The 18511-nt window shown below is 52.4% G+C and overlaps 2 protein-coding genes across 6 annotated transcripts; one reads left to right on the top strand and one right to left on the bottom strand.

Annotated features, from left to right (window-relative positions):
* The first annotated feature begins 475 nt into the window (after positions 1-475).
* On the top strand, positions 476-7238 carry Cplx3 (complexin 3). Its single transcript, NM_001109295.2, has 3 exons — positions 476-1024; positions 2231-2318; positions 4484-7238. The coding sequence occupies exons 1-3, from the start codon at positions 861-863 to the stop codon at positions 4706-4708; spliced, it is 477 nt and encodes a 158-aa protein (NP_001102765.1). The 5' UTR covers positions 476-860; the 3' UTR covers positions 4709-7238.
* A 4057-nt stretch (positions 7239-11295) lies between these two features.
* Ulk3 (unc-51 like kinase 3) lies at positions 11296-17856 on the bottom strand. Of its 5 annotated transcripts, none has more exons than XM_017595922.3 (16): positions 17588-17856; positions 16818-16958; positions 16614-16734; positions 16093-16197; positions 15310-15453; positions 15035-15117; positions 14464-14619; positions 14175-14280; positions 13945-13985; positions 13625-13727; positions 13432-13496; positions 13270-13348; positions 13159-13196; positions 12803-12850; positions 12610-12676; positions 11296-12509 (listed from the first exon to the last, which is right to left on the bottom strand). In XM_017595922.3, exons 1-16 carry the CDS (start codon positions 17687-17689, stop codon positions 12493-12495), a joined length of 1416 nt encoding a protein of 471 aa, XP_017451411.1. In that variant the 5' UTR covers positions 17690-17856; the 3' UTR covers positions 11296-12492. The 5 variants fall into 5 exon arrangements, 3 of the variants coding, with proteins under 3 accessions (XP_017451411.1, XP_038938114.1, NP_001258064.1); NM_001271135.1 differs by having other exon boundaries at positions 12236-12509; positions 13159-13199; positions 17588-17742; XM_039082186.2 differs by having other exon boundaries at positions 13159-13199; positions 16331-16734; positions 16818-17856.
* Positions 17857-18511: the final 655 nt, after the last annotated feature.

The following is an 18511-nucleotide window of genomic DNA, read 5'->3' as shown; positions in this document are numbered from 1 at the left end:
ATACCCTCATTTATCTTCCAGCCTCACATAGTCTCCCATAGTTTCTACCTTCTCTGGGTGGGTATCAGGAAGGCAGACAGGCAAGGAGGCCAAGAGCCAGATACTCCCCACACCCTTCCCCTCTGGACTACTGGAGCAAGGAAGATAACTGTGCAAAATTCTGTCCCTAAACTCAGCAAGGACAAGAACAAATCCCTGCGTTTCCTTCTGGCTCATCTTTTCAGTACCCCCAAACAACACTCCCCTTCCCCGACTCCCTGAGGCTCTAGGGACAGCAGGGCAGACACGTGACAAAGGAACTGAGCACAAACTCACCGAACCATATAACTGCTTGCGCTTTGAGGTCTCTCCACTTCCCAGCCTTGAGCACTTTGAGGTAGAGGCTAGGGTCAGTAGATTAGAGGTGGGGGTAGAAGGAGGATGGACTGGGAGGTAAGGCTGGGGGTGTTTGTCCCTTGCTGCTACCGAGCGCTCCAAGCCGAAGTCCTGGTTTCGGATGACCCAGGAGAAGAGGACATTGGAGGGTAGGAAGCGGAAATCAAGGCACACTTCAGCGCAGCCCCTTCTCCCAGGGCAGCGACCCCACCACCGCGATCCCTAATCAGTTGTCAGCAGTAGCCAGCAGAGCTTTGCTGGCGCTAAAGAAGGCACGTGGGAAAGGCGGGAGTGAGGAGCAGGCACGTGGTCCAGGCTTCTCAGCCCCGTGCATGCCCCCCGCCCCCCGTGAGGAGGGTTTTGGGAAGGTAGGGACCAGTGCTCAAAGCTTGGGGCGCGAGCTCGCAACCGGAGCTGTCCCCGGGACTTAGTGCTGAAGTAGTCGCTGACGAACCAGGCGCCTGGTGCGGTGGCCAGAGAAGACCATGGCGTTCATGGTGAAGTCCATGGTGGGTGGCCAGCTGAAGAACCTCACCGGTAGCCTGGGGGGCGGCGAGGACAAGGGGGACGGAGACAAGTCTGCAGCCGAAGCACAGGGCATGAGCCGAGAAGAGTATGAGGAGTATCAGAAGCAACTGGTGGAGGAGAAGTAAGTGGAATCCCTTCTTTGTTCGTGTGACCCCCACACAAATACACTCACGCTGCTATACCCACCTCTGGGTCAGAGATGCTGACCCAGAGACGCTTTTACAGCCATTCCATTTCAAATCCAGGACCCTGTACCAGCTTCATCCTCCTGCCCAGAGGGAGCTGGGGGAAGGGCAAAGAGTATGGCAGGGGTGGGGAGTGGGGTGGGGGAGGATGCACGTGCATCTCTGATGAAATAGGTAATCCCTTAATCCGATCTGGTCTTAACCGCATGTATTCCAACTGGGGCTCCTCTGAGCCTGAGGCTGTAAGAAAAGTACTTTTCATCTGGCAGGGCTCAGAGTCATGGGGACAGATCCACGATGGGGGTATCCATAGATACTGAGGCTACTCAGTATCTATGCGGTAGTTCCAGGGCAGAGTGGAGGTAGAGTGAGCTAGGGTCTGAACTTTGGTGTGAAGTTGCTTGGTTCAGACCCTCGCTTTGCTTACTAGCTGACAAACTTTAGAAAAGTCATTTAACGTTTCTGCGACTGCTTTCCCCTTCTGGAAAACTGGGAGTGCTAATCACAATACCTGTTGTATATGCCTGTGAGAATGGAATGACTTAATGCATGTTAACCTTTTTAGTACAGCACCTGGCACATAGTAAATCTTCATGACATGTCGGGCTATTGTCACTTTACTTAATCCCAGTTATTTTGTAAATTGCAAGTTTCTCATTTCCCACTTTACAGAAGCAGAAGGTAAATGGCACACCAAAAGTTAACAGTGGTGCCCTGAATTAGGGTCAGACTGCCCCCCCCACACCCTTGTACACATAACCCCATTGCCCCGCCACACAGCTTGTCAGAGAAGCAAAGACAGACTTGAGTCAGAGATTGCAAAGGATGTTCAGAGAGAGAGACAGAGAGAGACAGAGAGAGACAGAGAGAGACAGAGAGAGAAACTGAACAAGACTCCCACCCAGTCAGCTCTCTCTTGCTCTATGGGTAGGAGTGGAGAACACAGAGGAAGGACACTGTGGTGGTTTGTTGCTAAAGCTAAGCCTGCCAGTCTGAGGTGACTGACTAGGCCAGCTGGGGCCTGGAAGGCTATACAACCTCCTCCCAGATCTTCCAGGCCATTTTAGCCTCCCCTTTGCAGACCCCACACCTTCTCTCAACCCCTGAGATGACATCACAACTGGTATCCTCTTCCCATGCAGGATGGAGCGAGACGCACAGTTCACACAGAGGAAGGCAGAACGGGCCACGCTACGGAGTCACTTCAGGGACAAATACCGTCTGCCCAAGGTATCCAGAGCCTAAATTGTGAAGTGTTACTGGGACCCTGAGCACTGGGAGCTAGACTCCCTCAGGACCCCTCAACTCTCAGCCTGTAGGAGTCACAAGGTGCTTGATCACCTTCTTCCGTTTCTCATTCATTCATTCATTCATTCATCCACGCACTCACAGATCTTGAGACAAACCCTGGGCCTTTGGAAGGTTACAAGTTTGCATTTCTGGGGACAGTCCTTTTTTTCCCCTTCACTTCCACCTCTCTGAACCGGATCAAGCCTGGCCCATGAAGACCCAGAGAAGTCTGAAAGCAGACTCTATAAGGGAGTGAGCTCTCATGGGGCTGCTGAATATATGGAGAGCTGGCAGGAGAGAGGCCATGGGCTCCTCCCTTCTATGCACCAGGTACTCAACCATGTTCTCACCTGACTCTCTCAAGAGTTGCTAGTCATTGCTTGTGACACTGAGCTCAGGGAGACTGGAGGACTTAGCCAGTGGATGGGAGCACTCAAGCCTGTGACTGCTGTGCACTGCTTACTCTAGTTCTTAGGCTACTTTTCAGGATATGTGGGTCTACCTGTAAGGAGCCTGTCTTTGTCTCAGCCAGCTCCTGCCCTATGCCTCCCAAGATGCTGCAGCTCTAGACTGGCATACAAGTGTGCTACACCTACACAGGACAAGCTGCTTCCCAGAGTTATCACCTCTGTGTACCTAGAGCTGGGTTAGATCCAAGCAGTAGAGTGCCGTAAGCCAGGCCTTTGCTTTCTACCGAAGTGCAGAGATCAGCTTATGTGGAGTCATGTTTACTCTTCCAACAAATTATTTGCTGAGCCCCTAGCTGTCACTGACTTCCCACAAGTCCTTTGGAAGTCTCTCAGGAAAGTCTGCAGCACTGCAAGTTCAGATAGCAATAGGGTCATTAGTGCTTACACTAATCACGTAAGAGACATTACTCCTCTGTGAGGAAATTTGAGTCTAGAAGAAAAGGCAAGACATGAATGGAACTATGTAGGACACAGGAGGAGATCCCAAATGGCCCCCAGATGCCTGGAGGGGGGCAGAGTATGGTGGCTCTCAGTGGGTACAAAAGGAGTACAGGTGCCGATATGTGATATAGGCCTGAATCTAGATCCCCGCTTGTATGATCTTAGGCAAATTGCTTAAACTTTCTGAGTCTCTTCTTTTATTTGTAAAGTAGAGATATCAGGTCCCATATTGGTGAAGATGGCCTTGAACTCCTAACCTTTCTGCTTCCACCTCCTGAGTGCTGAGATTATAATGTTGAGGCACTTGTCATATTTTTGGTGTTTGTTTGTTTGTTTGTTTTGAGATAAGTCTTAGTATGCATCCATGGCTACCTGGAACTTGCTACAGTAGACCATGCTGACTTTGAACTCATAGAAATCCACTGGCCTCAGCCTTCCAAGGGCTGGGATTAAAGGCATGCACTACCACTCCTGGCTTTTTCTAATATTGTTGGTTTCGTTTGCTTGCTTGCTTTGAGACAGGGTTTCTTTGTGTAGCTCTGGCTGCTCTGGAACTTGCTTTGTTGCTCTGTAGACCAGGCTGGCCTCAAACTCACAAAGATCCACTTACCTCTGCCTCCCAAGTAATTAAAGGTGTATGCACACCCAGCATTTTCTTAGGTATTTTCTTAATGGCAGAAAGTAAAAGCATTCTTGGTGCTAGAGAGATGACTCAGTGGTTAAAATCGTTTGCTGCCCTTGCAGAAGACTGGCATTTAGTTCCCAGAATGCATCACAGAAGTTCACAACTACCAGTACTTCCAGCTCCAGGAGTCTGATGCCATGTCCAGGCCTCCATGGGCACCCACACACATGTGCACACGTGAATAATAAAATAAATCTAAAAAACTCATTAAACGCACCTACCTCACTGTCAGCCATGGGCTAGGTCTTGACAAATGGTACCTGCCACTAGTTTTGTTCTGGAGTTAGCCATGGTTTAACCCTTGACTCAACTGACTGTCACAGAGTGTCTGCAAAGTCTCCAGGTCTACCCATAAAAGGCTTAACTCAGATGTGGGGGCAGATGCCGAGCTCTGGGGAATATGGCCCTCTGGAATTAAGAGCCCCAGAACCTAGCCTGGGTAGCCTCTGTACCCTGTACTGCTAGGTCCTCACAGACCTCCGCCCTTGTCTCTCCTCTCTTCCCTTCAGAATGAGACGGATGAAAGCCAGATCCAGCTGGCAGGCGGAGATGTGGAACTGCCTCGGGAGCTAGCCAAGATGATCGAGGAGGACACGGAGGAAGAGGAAGATAAGGCCTCTGTGCTTGGGCAGCTGGCCAGCCTCCCTGGCTTGGACCTCAGCTCACTCAAGGACAAGGCCCAGACTACGCTAGGGGACCTCAAGCAATCAGCTGAGAAGTGCCATATCATGTGACCGCTTCCCCTGGGTTTGCCTCTAGGATGGCCAGAGGGTCGGTCCCATGTGAGGGCTAAGAGAGTGAGTGTCTCAACTTCCAGATACCTCCAGTCCATTTGGGCTCTGTTTTCCCTGCCCCAGCCTAGCCTCAGAGCCTTCTCATCCATGTCCAGCTGTCCAGCTCTCTCTCTCTCTCTCTCTCTCTCTCTCTCTCTCTCTCTCTCTCTCTCTAGCAAAGTTCCTATTCTTCCCTCTCTCCCTCTGCTGCCTGGAAAGTTTCCCAAGTTGATAGAATTAGCCCAACCCTCTCTGGGTACAGCCCCCTGTTCTTCACACAAGAGCACTCACAGAAAGACACAGAAGCCCCGGCTCGTTTGCCACAGATGCATCCTGGCACACACAGACACACATCCCTTGGATTCCCAGCCCCTCCAGATACCAGCACTCAGATGCTTAGGCGAGCCTCTGGGCACACAGAAGACCTGTTCTTATCCCTCCCTCCCTTCGTAATCCTAGAAGCTTTTGCTCTTTCCGAGTTTTATCTTATCATCTGTAAAATGGGAATGGACTGAGTGATTTCCAAAATTCTGTCCCGATTGGCATTCCTGGCCACTCAGGACAGAGCCCACATCCCTTCTTGGGCAGGGCAGCAGCTGCAGTCACAGCATCACACAGCTGCCACTGTGGGTTCTGGGAACTGAGCAATGCTGTGTGAGGGGCAGAGTGCCAGGTATGGAACTGGCACTGAACAGTAGCTCCAGACCTCCTCTGGGCCCAGGGCTGAGCCAAATTTTGTTCTGTTCCTGTAGAAGTCTCTGTAGTCCATAGTTGGAATTTCCTCTTCTTGTTCAGCAAAAAATAAAAATTCCAAATGACGTGGCTATCTTCCCACTTCCTGCTGACCTGGGGTTCACAGGCCCCAGGCCTGCCCTTTGAGGGGTATCATCTGCCTCTTCACCTGCAGCTTCAGGGGGTCCTAGGTGAAGAACGGGGGCTTCTGTGGGGCTCTCTAGTGACAGCCCTTGTAAGAGTGCCTCTCAGGGTGGCAGGTGAAGGGGGTCTCACTGAGGGAGCAGATGCCCTTTGGGCTGGATGAAGTTCAGTCTGAGCACCAAGAGTGAGGAGGATGTGGCAGGAGGCAGCTGAATGGAGAGGTATACGGGAAGATGGAGCCTTAGGGTGTTTCCTGAGATCAGAGAAGGGGCTGTCTCTAACACTGGTCCTGTACTTTCCCCTCACCTCAGAGATGGAGCGTGAAACAGAGAAGAAAGGGTGATTGTGCCCCAGCCTGGCTCTGTGTGTGTACTTCAGTAGGTCCCTGAGCCTGCGTTCCTCTTGGTAAAATGAACAGTTCTCTTCCCCAAGAATAATAACATGTATTTCAAAGAGTGGCCATTTGTCCCTGCCCCCTCCTCCTCCTGGCAGTGCTGGGGACTCAGGGCCTCACACACTGCATACTAAGGCAAGTGGTCTGCCACTCAGCCTCACCCACGGCCCCTGAGAATGACGCTTATCAGCTGTGGTAACACATTCTTTAAAGTAACAGAGGCGGAGGCACCAGCAGTCATGCTACACTGAGTGAGACCTGCTGGTGAAGACAGTGTTAGTCCCACCTCGCAGGGAGGTGGCCTGAGGTGGTAAGCTGGTGCCCTCAAAGTTTGTGTTTGTGTTTATGCAGTGAATTAGTTTCAGTCAGATTTCTTCTCTTTGTGTCCCTCCCTCCCTCCTTCCTTCTCACCTCCCTTCCTCCTTCTCTCCATCTCTCTCTCTGTGTTAGTTGGTATTATTGTCATTTTGTTTTCTTCCAGACAGAATCTTGTGTAGCTCAGGCTAGCCTCAAACTCCTAGGTAGGCAGGGATGATCTTGGACTTCTTTTTTTTTTTTTTTCGGAGCTGGGGACCGAACCCAGGGCCTTGCGCTTCCTAGGTAAGCGCTCTACCACTGAGCTAAATCCCCAGCCCCGATCTTGGACTTCTAACCATCTTGCCTCAACTTCCCAGGTACTCTGATTACAGGAACGGATCATCACACCTAGTTTCAGCTGTGCTTGAAACCTAGCCAAGAGCTTTGTGCGTGTTAGGCACCAACTGGCTGCATTCTCACCTGTGTTTGGTGGGGTTTTAAATTTAATTTTATTATTTTATGTATATGAATGTTTGCCTGCACACTGTTATGTATTTGCACATGTGTGCCTGGTGACCAAGGAGGTCAGAAGAGGGGGTCAGATATCCCTGTGCCTGGAGTTACAGACGGTTTTGAGTTGCCATGTGGGTGCTGGGAATTGAATTTGTGTCTGGAAAAGCACTGAGCATTCTCTCCAGCCCCTTTGTGTTAGAAATGGGATCTCACTACATAGCCCAAGCTAGCCTCCCAAGGGCTAGGATTACAGATGTACAACAGCACTACATGTGACTTTAATGAGGAATAAAAGGAAAAAAATGTTTTTTTTTCTTTTTTTCGGAGCTGGGGACCAAACCCAGGGCCTTGCGCTTACTAGGCAAGCGCTCTACCACTGAGCTAAATCCCCAACCCAAAATGTTTTTTCCTAAATAAAAACTCTAGATGTCATCATACTCAGAGTAGTGCTGGCATTCTGGAAGTCCCAAGTAGCTGCTCTAGTAGGTCATCCCAGGGGCTTGCCGGGCAGAAGAAAAGTGCTACAGGCACCTGGTGCCTCTTGGCCTCACAGAATAAGTGCTAGCCTGTGGGGAAGCCCTCAGTATTACAGGCAGCAAAAGCAGTTTGTTTTCAAGGGCAAAGTTCCTATTAGGTCTCCCTATAAAATAAGAACATGGAAAGGAAGGTAATGTTGAGTGGGAGAGCTGAAAGAGGAAGGAAACATTGAGAGGGTGAGGACAGAAGGAATCCACGCCCTGAGGGGGAGCTGCTTGAAGCTGTCATTAAGGCGCATCCTTTGAGCATCCTAGGGAGGCACCTGCATCTCTCAGATGCTCCTGGTCCACCCCCTGAGGAAGGGCTTAGCAGCCACTTGACAAAAACCCTTTTCTGACCTTCCCAAAGGAGCCCCAAGCTGGGGGTGGTGGAGCATAGGCTGCCTCAGCCGCATCAACAGCAGGGTCCACGTCAGCCCTCCACCCTCAGGGGCCTTCTGCCTAATGGGATCGGACAGCCCCTTCCCCCTCAGTGCTTTGCTGGCTGAGAAGGAGGCCAGCATGGCAGGTCAGGTGGTAGGGGTGCTTGGGGACACTCACTGAACCCTGTCAAAGCAGGGCTGTTTGGCGCCTGGGGTCAGGAGGTGGGAGGGGACTCTGTCTCCTCACTGATACTCCATTCACATCCCAGGAACCCCAAGAGACCCTGAGCTGTCTTCAGTGTCCCTGGAATGGAGCAGAGGAGGCTCTGGGGCAAAAGAGCCAGTTTGAAGCTCAGGCAAAGATGGGTAAGGTGAGCGGACTGAGAGTCACCCGCCCATCTGCATCGGCTATGCTATGGATTTTTCTCCCTGTCCCTGTGCTGATCTGCGTCCCCATCCCCCAATACCACGCACATTCCTAGTTTCACGCCCTTTAAAGGGAGCAGCTAACCCAGCCAAGCTGGAGCTGTCTTCTGCACAGGCCCTGGACGGAGCCAAACAAGTCCCAGCTTACTCCGTCCTGTTTCCATGCTCTTATTTTATAGTCACATGTTCCAGGATTATCTGGTATGAAGTAAAGGCCACAAAGGAAGCCACTGACCCCCAACAGTTCCCTTTTAACAGCGCCTAACCCCTTCCTCTCCAAATAAGCCTTAATGCTTCAGGCCTCTTTCCTGACTCCCATCCTTTCGCCCTCTTTCCTTCTCACCCTGTGGGACACCGGAAATGTCCAGAGGTGATGAAAAAAGTCTTTCTGACCCAAATTCTTTTTATCTGCCCTCCCCACCCCCACCCCCAGCAAGTGTAGATTTCTTTTAAAAAAAAAAAAGATTTATTTATTACATATAAGTACACTGTAGCTGTCTTCAGACACACCAGGACAACAGGTCACCAATCACATTGTAGATGGTTGCGAGCCACCATGTGGTTGCTGGGGTTTGAACTCAGGACCCCTGGAAAAGCGGTCAGTGCTTTTTTTTTTTTTTTTTTTTTTTTTTTTGGTTCTTTTTTTCGGAGCTGGGGACCGAACCCAGGGCCTTGCGCTTACCTAGGTAAGCGCTCTACCACTGAGCTAAATCCCCAGCCCCGCGGTCAGTGCTTTTAACCACTGAGCCGTCTCTCCAGCCCTGTTCTTCCTAAGGAAAAACAAGGAAGAATTCCCAAGATGGGTGAGGATTCTGAGGGAAGAATATCCCAGGACAGGGGAGATCAAAACACACAGCCTGACCCTTGTACCCCACAGTGTACAGATTGAGGTCTCTGGCTCTACAACACTCAGAACTCCAGAGAACTTAGCGGCACCCCGGGGTCCTACCCAAGGAGCCTCCGGTCCCCTTCTCCTGCTTCCCACCCACCCAGGCAGCTCAGGCCCAGTCCCCAGTGGGAAGAGTAGTGCAGGAATAACAAGTGTTTTTCTAAGGCCAGCTGTTTCCCAGGGCGGGGGTAGGGAGGGTGGCCAGGGTTCGGAATGTGCAGGATCTCCCTTTTCCCCCAACAGCCAGATGGTCCCTCTTCAGACACTGGAAGCCCCAGGCAGGCACTGGGGACATCTGGGGCATGTTCACTTGTCCAGCTGAGCTTCTGACAGTGCCTATTGACCCAGCTGATGCTCTGGCTCAGCGCGGGGAAGCAGGAGCTTCTGTCCTCTGTCCCACAGAGCTGAGGTTCCAGCAGGGTCGTGGAGCTGTGGAGCCCACTGTCCTGCCTCTAACCCTGTGACTGCCAGCCATTGCCAGTCCCGGTTTGTATAAGGCATGGGGAGCCCTTTGGCCTGGGTCCAGGGGCACAACAAGGCTGAGGCCGCCTCTGCCTCACTCGGCAAGACCTGTGCCGGCATTTCTACAATGGCGAATGTAGGTCTACCTGTGAGCTTGGACAAGACTTTGTTTCTGCGTGTGTGGTACTTCGAGGGATAGCTTGGTAGTGCAACTTACAGTGGGGGGGAGAGTGGCCATTGATGTGTCTCATTCCTCCTGCCTCAGTCTCATAGTTGGGGCCAGGTACTTGGCCTCTGGGGCTGGATTCCTTCCTTTCAGATAACTTACATCCTTTCCTATGTCCCCAGTGGGAAATAAAATGAAAAAAACAGGTTGTGGGGGCGGGGCAGGCTGGGCCCAGAGACACCTGGTTCCGGTGGTCTATTCCAAAGGCTCATCTGCTCCTTCTAGGGCAGGACCATGGGAAAATAGGAGGTGGAGGCCGGGTAGTTGACCTTGGCTCAGTCTCCTAGTCAGAGAGCGGAGATGGGACGGCAAGGAGGTGAAGCTCCTGGATGGACATATTTGAAAGCCTTGAAGAAGTGGCAGCGATTCTCCGTCTCTCAAATGAAAAATATTTGAAAAGCCGATCTGAAGTTTCCTTTAAGCCCGTGCCACCAGGGGGAACTCTCTGGAGCCTACTCCCCACTTGCTCCGGCTCCTAGACTGCCTGCCTCCCTGCTTCACAGGGAACAGCCTGGAGGACATCAATTCAATGTGTGGGAGGGCCAAAGATTCCCATGCTCCTCCTGCGTTGGGCGCCTCTTGCGGGCCCATTGCTTGACACCCTGTGTAAGAATTTCAGGCCCCTGTTCCCAGCCAGCTGGGAGGTGCAGTCGCCACAGTAAACAACGGTCTGGAGACACAATGCCCCTCTCCCTTCCTGTCACCGATCCTGTCATCCTGTCCCCTCCCAGCCAGGCCTCTCCAGTCACCCCCTTCTTCCTTTCCCTAATCTTTCTTACTGAAACTTTTCATCTGCTTTATTTCCAAAGAAAATCTCAAGTACGTTTTTCTCCCTACATTTGAAAATAATATTTTATTGTACTTGTGCTATATACCAGGCCTACACACACCATCTTGTAAAAGTCCTACTGGGCTCATTCACCAATAACCCAACTGTACAGTCTAAGCATTGGGCCAAGGAATGGAACCAGTAGGGACTTCAGCAGCTCCAGCTGCCCTATAGGACACTGCTCTACACTGTCCCGCAATGGCTAGGCCAAAGGCTTCAGGGGATTGATTCATTCTGTCTTGTTCCTCCTGTATCAGACCCACGGTAATAGGCCTGAGGATAATTAAGGTGAGGGACTGTTAGAAATTACCCTGATCTCTCGGGGACTAGATATGAGAAGAAACCCTTAAAGATCCCCTCTTCCTAAAACCCAGCTTGCTGACTCACTGTTGGCTCAGAGTGAGGAGGCGCCTGGTGGAAGTGCAGGGTGGGATGGGCGGTCTAGAGAGGACTGTCCTCGAGAGCTACCATCTGCCACTGTGGGGAAGTATGGAGAGAAAAGGCCTGGTTGGGTTCCCAGGCCTGTCCATCCTGCCCCCCTGCTCCCAACAACACATACTAGGTGGTTGGCAGGAATGGTGGCAGTCAGCAGAACTCTGGGATCCCCAGAGACTAAAGGCGAAAGGCAGACATACAGTCATGTCCCTCTGGGACCACACTACCCAGGCTCCCCAACCTTTTCTGGTTATGAGCAGGGTGACTTCACCTATTTTTCCAAGGCAAGAAGAGGTGCATAAATATGGAAAATAATTTAATAGAGAAACAATGATCTACATTCTTGACATACATCCAGCCTCTAGCCAGGAGGATGTTTCACTTTGTCCTAAGGAGGCAGTTAGGGCAGAATGATTGGAAATCACCAATATTCTCTAACTTTAGAAATAACCCTTCATACACACACACACACACACACACACACACACACACACACACACACACACACCACACCTACACACAGAAAGAAAGAAAGAAAGAAAGAAAGAAAGAAAGAAAGAAAGAAAGAAAGGAAGAAAGGAAGAAAGAAAGGGACATTCAGCGCTTGTCATATGGGGTCATCTGTGGCAGAACAGCTCCCTTGCACCTTATTCAAGATCAGCCTTCAATAAGAATTTGAAAAATCTGAAACAAGATGATGATTGGGGGTACTGTTAAAAAAAAATCCCCCAGTAACTCCAGGTATGTAAGTTCTTCTCCAGCTCACACAGGGTGTAAGCTGTGGATGTTTCCACAGTTTAACAGGACAGAAGGGAAGACTCAGCCAAGACCCAGCTCTAGCTCAGGGCCCACCATGTGACTAGTGGGGCATATCCCCTCAAAGCGAGCTGTAAGAAGGGGTTTGCAGACCCCCTCCTCCATGCCAAGGCAAGGACAGGTCTGGAATTCTCACAGGTACTCCACCTTGACAAAAGACACGACTCTCATGCATGATGGATTGTCTTAAAGAACTGAAAAGGAGGGCGGCTGTGAGCTCCCAGGAAGACTGGAGAGTCTGTGGGGCTGAGTGCATACTGTAGGGTAGGTAGTCCCTGAGGGTATCAGACTGTCCCATTCCAGTGCAAGAAGAAAGTAGGGTTGGAATACAGGTTCCCAGGAAGGGTTGGCCCAGGTACAGCAGCTGCTTGGTAGTAGGGAAGGAACTGAAGTGTCTTGAAGAGATATGATGCCCTCTTTGCAGAAAAAAACAACAGGGTGATGGTGTCCTAAAGCTAACAGGCTTAGGTCAGCCATCACCTAATGACAAAGTCATATTAAAGTAATTCTCCCAGAGTTTAGTACACCTGCCACCAGATGCCCCAAGGGTGGAGAACACTGAGGAATGCTGGGAACTAGGAGGTGGGAGGAGCTCATCCAGAGGTCCCAGGTGCACAGGCATCAACCTGGCTTGGTACGAAGCTTCTCTCTAGGTTCATGTTCCATGCACAGGTTCTTCTGGAGTCACTGCAGTGTGCAAGCTAACACAGGTGAAAGAGCAAGGTCAGGTTTGGGTCTCTGACAAGAGAGCCAGAACCTATAACCCTGCTATGGGCTGTCAGACCCCAGGGCAGGACTTACAACTTCGAACAGACTCCGACAGCCCCTCTTTGTCCAGACTCTCTGCTTCCCAGTGAGATTCCCTGATCTGTGGGATGAAAAGCAGAGCAAGGGCTAAGGCAGAGTCAGTTAGAGTCGGAAGCCTGGGTGCACACACAACCACAGAGAGGAGGAACCCACAACCCACTGCCCAGTGTGGCTCGCTCATGCCCACCTTGATCTGCTCCTTCAGGTATTCAGCTCGAGCCATGAGGTTCTGAACCTGCCAAGAGAAGACATGTGCAGACGTGAGGAGGGTTCAAGTCAAGTGCCTCCCCACCCCTGGTGCTCCCCAGAACCCTGTCTCATTAGAATGGCCTTGTCTGATAACTCTATTTGTTCTCTTCTCTAGGAAGACTTCCCTGTTGCAGGAGTCTGGCAGACTTTTGGTTTATCCAGGCACTTAAGTCCTGGGTCATTGACCTCACAATTCTGAGGCAGGGAAACTCCATATGCAATCTAAGGAGGTCCCACAGACCTGAGTAGGAGGAGGGGAAGGAGAACGTCCTGACTCCCAGCCCCACTGAGTACCTCAGTGTGAAGGAGCTCCCGCCTTCGGCCTGGGGCTTCTGCTGTAAGGAAGGGAAGATGGTAAGGATAGGGTAGCCAGAGGTAGGGGCAGTATCGGTGCTGGGGCCTTACCTGCCAACAGCAGTAGCAGCTCCCCGAGGCTGTGCTGGTACAGGTCCAGGGCATCCTGCTCTTTGCCAGCTTCCTCCTCCTACAGCCAGAGGGGCAACACATTCCATATTGTGCCTTGGTTTCCCTCCTGTCCCACCTGGACTCCTCCCAATGAGCACAAACCTTGGCCATGGCAGCTGAGGCCACTTCCAGGGCAGCTAGGAGGCGTGGCTTGTCACGGGCCATCTCTGATGTGAGAGTAAAGGCTCTTAGTGAGGGAGCAGCCTGTTGTTTTGCATAGGAAGGCCCTGTCAGTCTCCCTGGAGATGGAGTGGGAGTGCCAGGACTTATGCACAGACCAGGAACCGAAGCCTACCTCGCAGCAGCTCTTGGCCAGTTGTGCCCTGCCTTAGCAGGGCCTGATTGGAGGAGGAGACAATGGCTTTGAGCTCCTCTGCCCTGGACACATACTGCCCCACCTGTAAGAGAATGAGGGGCTGAGGGTTATCCCCCTATCCTGCACCCACCTCCGATGCCTCTGGTCCCTTAGTGGCTGCCTCACACTAACCATGTCAGATACAAACAAGCTAGCCTGGCTCATTCACTTCCCCCAGCCTTGTCTTGTGAGAGTGGTTTCAAATCTAAGAATGCCATTTTTCAGAGGTCCACCCGTTTTCTCCTGGGGAGATCACCCACCTTCGCCTTAATCGCCTCTTTCCTCTGGGCATCCACTTCGTCTGCAGAAGGTAAAGGGTTCATATGAGGAATCTGTACTGGAAGCCTACCCCACAGTAAGCCTGCTGCAATCCTCAGATACTAAGTTCCAGGTTGATCTTCTGCACTGTCTCCCCTAATCTCTGCATGGGGAGCATGACCCAACTCCTGTACCCTCTGCACCCAGGTTATAGGAATGGCCTGGGCCTCACAGTGTAGTGCAGGTACAAAGAAGTCCAGGGCCTTGCAGTAGAGTGACAGGGCAGCAGCAGCGTCCCCCTCCTGGTCCTTCTTCACGGCCTCCACCACAAGGGCTGTCTGGGGGATTGGAGGATCGGCGGTCAGACCTACCCTCCTAATGCCACAGCAACCAGTGCCAGTCAGCAACCCCACCCCCATGCCCTGTGGCCACCTGCTCTGCTTCTGTGAGCCAGTCACCTATTAACCACCAAGAACGGGCGCATGAGACCCTGCCCACCCTATCCCCATCGGTCTGCTTACTGCTTGTGCCAGGCTCTCCCCACTAGGCATGTGCTCCAGGTCCACCCAGGGGTGGGCAAAGAAGTCCTGAAAGGAGATTCGATGGCTGGGGTCCCGCTCTAGAAGTCGCTGCAACAGGTCCCGGCAGTCTAGGGAGAGTTGGGGCCGAAGAGGGAGCTACAGAGGCACAGAGCAGGGACACATCATATGAGGCTCCAACATCTGAGCCCAAAGCCCAGGGTCCGTTGGGAACCCCCACAAGGGGTACATGTTTGCTGGTGGGTAATCTGAGATCTGGTAGAGACATGGCAGGTCCAGGTGATGTGCAGGGAGGGAGCCAGGCATCCCTTATCAGGCTCCTACCAGATGGGCATTTTCATGTAGCCCAGGACTACGGTAAGATTGGACCTGGTCATCTGTTGCCTGCTGTGGCTGATCAGGAATGGGCCAGATTCTAGGCTTCCACCGCAGAGCATGCTCCACTGCCACGAAAGGGCTAGAGCCTACACTGCAGTCGGTAGCAGTGGTGAGCAAACTTCTGGGCCTTGAGTCCCTCAATCCCCAGTGGATGCCAAGACCCTGCCAGACACACCTCAATAACCCGATTGCTACGAATCTTCTCTTCTAGCTCTGAGAACGATCTGGAGGCAAAGGGAGGCTGCCCAAAGAGAGCTTCTGTGGAAGAAGACAGAGGGGAGGTTGGAAGGGAACTGGGTTAAGTCTTGCCCAGCTCACCCATGGAAAGGGGGCCAAAATCCCTCAGAGCAGAGCCCCTAATTCTCATTAGAACCCAGGAGAGGCCCAGAGAAGCCTGGCCCAAACCCAGAGTAACTCTCAGGGTGGACAACAAGGAAACAAAGGCCTCACCGTACAGGATGACCCCCACAGACCAGAGGTCCACACGCGCGTCATACTGCCGCCGACACACCATCTCAGGAGCCATGTAGAGCGGGGAGCCACGAAGCACATGTTTCTCATCCCACGGGGACATATGCTGGGCAAAGCCAAAGTCTGCAGGCAAGAAAGAGGCCAGGCACAGGGCTCAAATCCCAGCTGCCTCTGTGATTCCCGTCAGAGCTCCTCCCCACCCCAGACTCACCTGCATCACTCCTGCCACCTCTCCAGTGCTACTGACACACAGCACTCCTATTATCCCCTCTGGGCTGGAAACCCTCCGCATGGTACATGGCCTCTTAAGCACCTTTTCCCTAAGCCTATCTCAAATGCAATCCCCACAGAAAGCCCCACCCTTGACCCCAGCACTAAATTATACCATGCTCTCTGGCCTCCAAACTCAAGTCTATTCTTTAAATCTTATCAGAAGCCACAAACACCTGCCCACTGCTATGTATTCTACCCAGCTGTCCAGACTGAGCCCTGATTCTAATAGCAGATCAAGTTGGGTCTTGGCTCATAGACTGCTCCTGGATGCTGTTCACACATTGGCACTATTTCCAGACTGAACCCCAACTCTGACCCAGACTTTATCCCTAGCTCCTCCCACAACACTGTAGGACATGAAGTGTGGGCAGCCTGAGAATGGGAGCTACCTTTCGGCGATGGGCTCACCCCTGTAGCTCCTGACCGGTCACTATCCAGCCAGGAGCTTACGGTTTACCCACTCTAAAACACCGCCCTGCTGCTGCAGACCTGCCAGTTTCAGGTGGGGCTTCTCCAAAGAACTCAGGAGGATGTTCTGCGGCTTCAGATCCAAGTGAGAGATGTTTCGTTCATGCAGGAACTGCAGGGCACTAGCTGAGGAGTCAGCCATGAGCAAATAAGTTAGAGCCTCTTTCCTACCCGCCTCTCCCCTCCCCAGGCCTCCCTCTATCCCTTACAGCTGTAGAGCTGTTCTACAGAATATAGGGAAGCACAAGACTCTAGCTACCTCTAAGAGTTCCCAGGTGCCTGCTTTTTGCACCCTTCATAAGATCGTCTTCCCTTCAAGGAGCCTCCAGAAAAGCCTAAGCCCTTTTGGACTTTGCATTCTCCCTTGCTAAAGCACTTGGGTTCCACCTACTGGGCCCTGGAAGATTCCACAAGGTTCTTACATCATGTTCACCATGAGGAAGTCTGAATTCCCCACAAACGCTAGAGACACACACATGGGAGACTGCAAAGCTCTGGAATAGGGGAGAAGAGGGCATGGGGTGTGCCACAGGCTTTTTTACCCAACTGCTGCATGAAAACACGGGCCACCTTCTCAGGCAGAATCCTGCGGGTATGGATGAAGCGAGACAGGTCACCCCCTGCACAGAACTCCATGATGAGGTAGATATTGTCATTGTCCCACTGTGGTTGAAAGTAAAGAGACAGCTTTAGGCAGTGTCCCTTCCTCAGCCTCCTTTGGAGGGAACCCCATCCCAGGCTCAGACCTGGAAGTCTTTCAGCTGCACGATATGGGGGTGCCGAATGCCCTTGAGGATCTCAATCTCAGTCAGGAGGTTTTCCACTGACGCCTTGTTGAGACTTTTCTTGGCCACGCATTTTATGGCTACCACTTCCCGAGTAGCCTTCTGTGGTACAGGAAATTTGGGGTCTCTGTCTTGAAGGGGCCGACCCCACGGGCTGGAGTGGGCTCTGGTTCCCTCAGCAACCTTTCCCTGTCTGGGTCTGTCCACTCTCCTCGGGTCTCCAAATTTCCCAGTTTCAACTTCTCAAATCAATGAGGCATCTCTGGAATCCTGGCTTCCCACCCCAGCATGGCAAGTGCCAATGCCATGCTTCTAACCTATGGCATCACTTTCTAGAGTGGCGCGGGGGTGGGTGTCACTATTTAAAGAGCTAGCCACTCTGCATTCTAACTGGTGCTTCCTCCTGGGAGTCTGACCCTAGACTCCTCCCAGTCCTAAGGCAACTTCCGTGCCGAGCCGGTTCTTCAACCACTGATAGCGAGGTTCCCTTAGGTCACGCCCGCCCCTCCAGACCAAACTGGCGTGGTTTTTTTAAAACCTAAAAGGGGCGGTTAGCTCCCGCCTCCTCCATCCGCCTGGTGCCAGGCAGCCGCTGGCCTTACTGCTCTCAAGGTGGTCGCCTTTCCTGCACAGCTTGGCCTGTCACCCAGCCGGGATTGCAGGGAGTTGGCTGGCACAGGAGCCGAGTGCCCAGCGCCCGGACACTTCGGGCACAACCCGCCCACACCCACCTTGGCGTAGGCCTTGTACACCGTGGCGTACGTGCCACTGCCCAGGCGCTCGGTAAGGATGAAACCGTCCAGCCGAGGGAGACCCCAGCCGGACCCAGCCATCCCGCGCCCGCCGCCAGGTGTTTCCTGGTTTGGGGTGCAGGTTCCGGCCAGCAGCGAAGCTGGGGGCGCTCGAGGGGCGGCAAGGCGGGACTCCACACAGCCCCAGTGCTGCCCGCCGGAAGCGCGACTCGACACCTCCCCTCTGAGGCTCCTCCCCGCCTGCCGCGGGCTGGGTGACACCCTCTGCCAAGGACTGCCAGGCAGGTTTCAGACAGTCTTCAGTGGTTGTAGAGGTGTGTCGAGGACTTCGGACACTATCACATGGGAACACTCAGCACTCCACTTCCTAGAGACCACCCACGTAGGGGGCTGGAGAAGGAGCAGGCTTTCTCCCTGCCCTTCAAGACCAGAAGCAGTGGACATGAAAATCCCATCGCCCCACTGGGTGAAGAGAGAGAACAGACTCCAGCAAGTTCTCTGATCATCACACATACTCAGGCGCTTATTCATTCGTTTATTTGGTTTTTGAAGACAGGGTTTCTCTGAGTAGCCCTGGCTATCTTGGAACTTACTTTGTAGATCAGTCTGGCCTCGAACTCAAGAGATCTGATGGCCTCTGCCTCTCGAGTGAGTGCTGGAACTAAACGGTATGCACCAACATGCCTGGCTAAAAAAATTTAAATGCCTTTGGAAGAGGTCAAGTTGCCACAGCCAGGGCCCTCCTTTCTACCTTTCACTCTTGGAAAGGGTTCTGCCCTAGAGTTGAGTGGCCTGTCATCTATCACAGTTCAGCCACCAACGATCGATCTTGTCACCTCAGCAATCTTAGTAGGCCCTTAGCCTGTACTTTGGTAGGCTATAGCCCTCCCAAGTCCACCAGAG

This window comes from Rattus norvegicus, chromosome 8 (genome assembly GCF_036323735.1).
Source record: "Rattus norvegicus strain BN/NHsdMcwi chromosome 8, GRCr8, whole genome shotgun sequence".
In the NCBI taxonomy this organism is placed as follows: domain Eukaryota; kingdom Metazoa; phylum Chordata; class Mammalia; order Rodentia; family Muridae; genus Rattus; species Rattus norvegicus.
The sequence above is the reverse complement of the archived record's forward strand: the minus strand, read 5'-3'. Positions and strand labels throughout refer to the sequence as shown.

Coding starts and splice junctions, on each gene's coding strand:
- Cplx3 (NM_001109295.2), top strand. CDS start 861: ATGGCGTTCATGGTGAAGTCCATGGTGGGTGGCCAGCTGAAGAACCTC. Junction 1,025..2,230: donor AAGCAACTGGTGGAGGAGAA/GTAAGTGGAATC, acceptor CTTCCCATGCAG/GATGGAGCGAGACGCACAGT. Junction 2,319..4,483: donor ACAAATACCGTCTGCCCAAG/GTATCCAGAGCC, acceptor TCTTCCCTTCAG/AATGAGACGGATGAAAGCCA.
- Ulk3 (NM_001271135.1), bottom strand. CDS start 17,689: ATGGCTGGGTCCGGCTGGGGTCTCCCTCGGCTGGACGGTTTCATCCTT. Junction 15,454..16,092: donor GCCCCACCTGAAACTGGCAG/GTCTGCAGCAGC, acceptor TCTTGCCTGCAG/ACTTTGGCTTTGCCCAGCAT. Junction 13,986..14,174: donor CTTTGTACCTGCACTACACT/GTGAGGCCCAGG, acceptor TACCTTCTGCAG/ACGAAGTGGATGCCCAGAGG.